Below are 6484 nucleotides of genomic sequence, written 5' to 3'. Positions count from 1 at the left end.
CCCTCTGGAGCTCACCTGGGGCAGGTGACACTGGTGGGGCTGGGATTGTCCCTCTGGAGCTCACCTGGGGCAGGTGACACTGGTGGGGCTGGGATTGTCCCTCTGGAGCTCACCTGGGGCAGGTGACACTGGTGGGGCTGGGATTGTCCCTCTGGAGCTCACCTGGGGCAGGTGACACTGGTGGGGCTGGGATTCTCCCTCTAGAGCAGCACAGAGCAGGACCCCAAAGGGGAGCAGGGCAGCAAAACCAGCTCATTTTTCATGGCAAAGCTCAGCTGGGGAGCTCCCCCTGCTCCTGTGCAGCCCTGGGGGCTCGGGGCAGCTCCTGTGCAGCCCCGGGGGCTCGGGGCAGCTCCCTGAGGGCAGTGCTGCTCCTGTGCAGCCCTGGGGGCTCGGGGCAGCTCCTGTGCAGCCCTGGGGGCTCGGGGCAGCTCCCTGAGGGCAGTGCTGCTCCTGTGCAGCCCTGGGGGTTCAGGGCAGCTCCTGTGCAGCCCTGGGGGCTCGGGGCAGCTCCCTGAGGGCGGCTCTGCTCCTGTGCAGACCTGCAGAACGTGAACATCACGCTGCGGATCCTGTTCCGGCCCGTGACGGCGCAGCTGCCGCGCATCTTCACCAGCATCGGCGAGGACTACGACGAGCGCGTGCTGCCCTCCATCACCACCGAGATCCTCAAGTCCGTGGTGGTGAGCGCGCCCTGGGCTGCTGGGCTCTCCTGCCAGGGACTGGGGAACGTGGTGTGCCCTGGAACGGCGGAGCTCCAGCCCGCTTTGGGTGGGAGGCGCCTGGAAGCTGGTCCAGCTCCAGCCCTGCCGTGGGCTCCCAGCCTGGCGTGGATGCCTCGGGGGTGGGGACTCCAGACCTCCCTGGGAGGGCCTTTCCATGGGACAATTCCTGCTGCTGTCCTCGCTGGTGCAGCCTGGGGCTGTGTCCAGTCACTGCCCGCTCCCAGCAGTGCCCATCCCGTTCCCATCCCTGTCCATCCAGTACCATCCCATTTTCAGCAGTGTCCATCCCGTTCCCAGCACTGTCCATCCAGTTCCATCCCATTCCCAGCATTGTCCATCCAGTACCATCCCATTTTCAGCAGTGCCCATCCCATTCCCATCCCTGTCCATCCAGTTCCATCCCATTCTCAGCAGTGTGGGAATATCTCAGGTATCCGTCCATCCAGTTCCATCCCACTCCCAGCAGTGCCCATCCTGTTCCCAGCAGTGCCCATCCCGTTCCCAGCACTGTCCCTCCAGTTCCATCCCGTTCCCAGCACTGTCCATCCACTACCATCCCATTTTCAGCAGTGTCCATCCCGTTCCCAGCAGTGTCCATCCCGTTCCATCCTGCTCCCAGTGGTGTCTGTCCCATCCCCAGAGGTGTCCATCCTGTTCCCAGCAGCATCCATCCTGTTCCAGCTGTTCCCAGCGGTGTCTGTCCCATTCCCAGCAGTGTCCATGGTGTTCCATTCCATCCCATTCCCAGCAGTGTCCATGGTGTTCCATTCCATCCCATCATTCCCAGCAGTGTCCATCTCATTCCATGCCATTCCCAGCAGTGCCTGTCCCATTCCATCCCGTTCCATGTTGGTCCCTGCCGTTCCCAGCACTGTCCATCCAGTGCCATCCCATTCCCAGCAGTGTCCATCCCATTCTGTGCCGTTCCCAGCGGTGTCCCTGCCATTCCCTAACCATCCCATGCCATTCCCAGCGGTGTCCCTGCCGTTCCCTAACCGTCCCATGCCATTCCGTGCCATTCCCAGCGGTGTCCCTGCCATTCCCTAACCATCCCACGCCATTCCCAGCGGTGTCCCTAACCATTCCATCCCATTCTGTGCTGTTCCCAGCAGTGTCCCTGCCATTCCCTAACCGCCCCACGCCGCTCCGTGCCGTTCCCAGCAGTGTCCATCCCATCCCGTGCCGTTCCCAGCGGTGTCCCTGCCGTTCCCTACCCATCCCATCCCATCCCGTGCCGTCCCCAGCGGTGTCCCTAACCATCCCCCGCCATTCCCAGCGGTGGCCCTAACCATTCCATCCCATGCTGTGCTGTTCCCAGCAGTCTCCCTGCCATTCCCTACCCGCCCCACGCCGCTCCCTGCCGTTCCCTACCCATCCCATCCCATCCCGTGCCGTCCCCAGCGGTGTCCCTAACCATCCCCCGCCATTCCCAGCGGTGGCCCTAACCATTCCATCCCATGCTGTGCTGTTCCCAGCAGTCTCCCTGCCATTCCCTACCCGCCCCACGCCGCTCCCTGCCGTTCCCTACCCATCCCATCCCATCCCGTGCCGTCCCCAGCGGTGTCCCTGCCGTTCCCTAACCATTCTGTGCCGTTCCCAGCAGTGTCCCTGCCATTCCATCCCATCCCGTGCCGTTCCCAGCGGTGTCCCTGCCGTTCCCTAACCATTCCATCCCATCCCGTGCCGTTCCCAGCGGTGTCCCTGCCGTTCCCTAACCATTCCATCCCATCCCGTGCCGTTCCCAGTGGTGTCCCTGCCATTCCCTAACCATCCCACGCCGTTCCCAGCGGTGTCCCTGCCATTCCCTAACCATCCCACGCCGTTCCCAGCGGTGTCCCTGCCATTCCCTAACCATCCCACGCCGTTCCCAGCGGTGTCCCTAACCATTCCCTAACCATTCCATCCCATCCCGTGCCGTTCCCAGTGTTCCCCCTACCAATCCCTTCCCATCCCACGCCGTTCCCAGCGGTGTCCCTGCCGTTCCCTAACCGCTCCGTGCCGTTGCAGGCGCGCTTTGACGCCGGCGAGCTGATCACGCAGCGGGAGCTGGTGTCGCGGCAGGTCAGCGAGGACCTCACGGAGCGCGCGGCCACCTTCGGGCTCATCCTGGACGACGTGTCCCTGGTGAGCCCGGGAGGGGGTCCTGGCTGCCCGGAGCGTGGTGGCATGGACGCTTGGACACGCGTGGCTGTGTTTGGAGGGACGTGGTGGTCACAGCTCGGCTGTTGTCCCCGTGACCTTGGGTGGCCCTTGGTGGCCTCTGGGTGGCCTCAGCCCTCCCTGCGCAGGGCTTTTGTCACCCCACAGGAGCTGCTGAGGGGGATGGATTGGGCTGGAGGTGCTTTGGGATTGGGCAGCAGCTCCACAGGCACCCCTGGGAACACCAGGAGGGAAAACTCCCCCTGGGATAGCACAAAACTCCCAGTGGGACAGCACAAAACTCCCACTGGGACAGCAGAAAACTCCCACTGGGACAGCACAAAACTCCCACTGGGACAGCAGAACGTTCCCACTGGGACAGCAGAACGTTCCCACTGGGACAGCACAAAACTCCCACTGGGACAGCAGAACGTTCCCACTGGGACAGCAGAAAACTCCCACTGGGACAGCAGAAAACTCCCATTGGGACAGTACAAAACTCCCACTGGGACAGCACAAAACTCCCACTGGGACAGCAGAATGTTCCCACTGGGACAGCAGAATGTTCCCACTGGGACAGCAGAACGTTCCCACTGGGACAGCAGAAAACTCCCACTGGGACAGCAGAAAACTCCCATTGGGACAGTACAAAACTCCCACTGGGACAGCACAAAACTCCCACTGGGACAGCAGAATGTTCCCACTGGGACAGCAGAATGTTCCCACTGGGACAGCAGAACGTTCCCACTGGGACAGCAGAAAACTCCCACTGGGACAGCAGAACATTCCCACTGGGACAGCAGAACATTCCCACTGCTTCCTCTGCTGAGATATCCAAGGAGGGAGCTCTGCCCTCCAGCTCCCTTCAGAAATAAAATTTACCCTGCTGGGAGCAGGGCTGGCAGGAAGCCCCTGCAGGAGGTGACTTTGTTTCTGCCAAAGGGGACTTTGGACACTTTGTTTCTGGAGCTTTCCCTGGGCTCGGGTGTGGGATTGGGCAGGATTTCTTTGGGGGATCTCCATCCCTGTCCCCATCCCGGTGTCACTGTGGCAGCAGAGCTGCTGGCAGCTGTCCCTGCTGTGACCTGGCTGGGTTTGTGCCCCCAGACCCACCTGACCTTTGGCAAGGAGTTCACGGAGGCCGTGGAGATGAAGCAGGTGGCGCAGCAGGAGGCCGAGCGGGCCCGCTTCATCGTGGAGAAGGTACCTGCTCCTTCTGGACATTTGGGACTGCCTCTGCTGTCCCCTTCCCTCTCTGGGGGTTTTTCCTTGAATAATATCCTGTCCCAGCCTCCCTGGAGTGCTGATCAGAAATGGTTTTTCCCCAATATCCAACGTAACCCCAGCTGGAGAAGGTTCCTCCTTCCACCCCACAGCTGATTGCAGCTGTGCTTGCTGTTGGCTCCTGGGTGATCCCAGGTTTCCTCCTGGGTCATCCCAGTTTCCTCCTGGGTCATCCCTGCTTGGATCCACCCTGGATCATCGCTGGGAGTCTCCAGCAGCACAGTGGGGTTTTCATCTCTTGTGTCAGCTCACGTTTCAGCTGCCTGCAGACCTCTGGGTTTGGGAGCCTCCCCACGGAGCTGCCAAACAACGGGGATCTCCGGGTGGGATGAAAAATCACCAAAATTCAGCTTGAAATTGCCTTTTTTCCTTTTCCCACAGCAGACAAATCAGTTATTTTTTTATCCCACAGTTCAGCAACCCAAAACCCTAAACCAAAACCCTTGTACTTGCCCCGGCGGGGGGAAACCCCGCGGGGCGGCGCGGCTCCGTCCGTCGGTCTGCCTGTCCACCCGTCCGTCCCTTCCCGTTTCCCTGCTCCCCCCGCAGGCCGAGCAGCAGAAGAAGGCCGCTGTGATCTCGGCAGAGGGCGACTCCAAGGCCGCGGAGCTGATTGCCAACTCGCTGGCCACGGCGGGGGACGGGCTGATCGAGCTGCGCAAGCTGGAGGCGGCCGAGGACATCGCGTACCAGCTCTCGCGCTCCCGCAACATCACCTACCTGCCCTCGGGTCAGTCCGTGCTGCTGCAGCTGCCCCAGTGAGCCAGGGAAACACCTAAAAAAAAAAAATACAGGGGGGAAAAAAAAGAAAAATCAGTGCAATTTCCTCGCGGAGGAAACGGAAATTTGGAAATTGGAGGGGTTTTTTTGGGTGGTTTTTGGTTTTTTTTTTTTGGTGGGTAATCAAATAAAAGTGAACGCTCGCGACTCCCGGCCTGCGGTTCCTCCCCTGTGCTGCCTTCAGGGACTCTGAATCTGGGAGTTCAGGAAAATTGGGGAATTGAGAAAGTGATGTTTGGGAGTCGCCCCTTTCCGGGCAGGTGGAGCAGCAGGAGCAGAGTTTTCCTGGGATGGAGCCCAGGTGAGTCCCTGGCCGCGGGTGCGGCGTCGATCAGGGCTCAGAGCTGCCTCAGTGCCTTCAGGCTGGCTGGGGCTGTCCCCACCTGCTGCCCCTGGGCTGGGACAGGGGTGCTCAGGGCCCTCAGCCATGCCAGTCCTTCCAGGTGTCACCTGAGAGCCTGGGGACACCTCAGCTCAGGGCCCTCAGCCATGCCAGTCCTTCCAGGTGTCACCTGAGAGCCTGGGGACACCTCAGCTCAGGGCCCTCAGCCATGCCAGTCCTTCCAGGTGTCACCCCAGCTCAGGGCAGGGGCTCTGTGGGGGTGAGAGGAGCAGAGATTCCCTCTGGGCAAACCCTTCTGGGCCTGGGGATCTCCTCTCCTTGCCCCTGAGCTGTCCCTGTCCTGCCCCGTGGGCTCCTGTGCCAGCCCCTCGCTGCTCCAGGGGCAGAAATCCTCTGTGCTCTTTTTCCCAGGGAAGGGGAGTCATGAGGAGGGTGAGATTGTGTAACCAGCCTTCAATAAATGTCACAGTCCCAAGGCTGGCACGCTGGGTCGTTGCTTTTTCTTTTTGTGCTGCTGTCTCAGAAGTGAGGGTTGGGCTCGGGGGGCACGGCTGCTGCTCGGGCTGGGGTGGCTGGGAAAAGTCCTGGCCAAGAGGGATCCATCCTGACACCTTCAGAGCCTGGGATCTGAGTCTGACTGGATTTCTGTCTCAGGTAAGAGCACCTGGGGCTGCCGGGATCTGCTGGGCACAGGAATGGGAGCCTGGCCCTGCTGCAGCTGGGCTGGAGCCACCCCAGGTGGGGCAGGGCCCAGACCCGGGATAATTCCTGCCCTGGAGCTAGCTGGAACCGTCCCCCAGGTGGGGCAGGGCCCAAACCCGGGATAATTCCTGCCCTGGAGCGCTGGCAGCTCGGCAGAGCAGGAGATGGGGAGGAGTTTCCTCACGGCTTCCTTTGTGCTGTTTGTACCCGAGGGGATCCAGCAGAAAATGTCCTGGGAAAAACAGAGGGGTGGGGGGCAGGAGTGACACGGGAAAGAGCAGGAATGACACGGGAAGGAGCAGGAATGACACGGGAAAGAGCGGGAATGACACGGGAAAGGAGCAGGAATGACACGGGAAAGAGCAGGAATGACACGGGAAAGGAGCAGGAATGACACGGGAAAGAGCAGGAATGACACGCGGGAAAGAGTGGGAATGACACGGGAAGGAGCAGGAATCACCTGAAAAAGGGCAGGAATCACATCCCAGGTCAGGCTGCGACCCCCAGGGCC

General features: G+C 61.2%; 1 protein-coding gene across 2 annotated transcripts in view; it reads left to right on the top strand.

Annotated features, from left to right (window-relative positions):
* PHB (prohibitin) overlaps positions 1–5075 on the top strand; it is a 7571-nt gene extending 2496 nt beyond the window's left edge. For both annotated transcript variants that reach the window (XM_041426559.1, XM_041426560.1), the window contains exons 4-7: positions 541–683; positions 2733–2849; positions 3972–4067; positions 4698–5075. In XM_041426559.1, the coding sequence (XP_041282493.1) occupies positions 541–683; positions 2733–2849; positions 3972–4067; positions 4698–4910 (569 nt within the window). In that variant the 3' untranslated portion in view covers positions 4911–5075. The remainder of the gene's footprint in view (positions 1–540; positions 684–2732; positions 2850–3971; positions 4068–4697) is intronic.
* The last annotated feature ends 1409 nt before the right edge of the window (positions 5076–6484 follow it).

Source organism: Onychostruthus taczanowskii, unplaced genomic scaffold, assembly GCF_017590055.1.
Source record: "Onychostruthus taczanowskii isolate IOZ18803 unplaced genomic scaffold, ASM1759005v1 scaffold91, whole genome shotgun sequence".
NCBI lineage: Eukaryota > Metazoa > Chordata > Aves > Passeriformes > Passeridae > Onychostruthus > Onychostruthus taczanowskii.
Note: the sequence above shows the minus strand (reverse complement) of the source record. Positions and strands in the feature narration are given on the sequence as shown.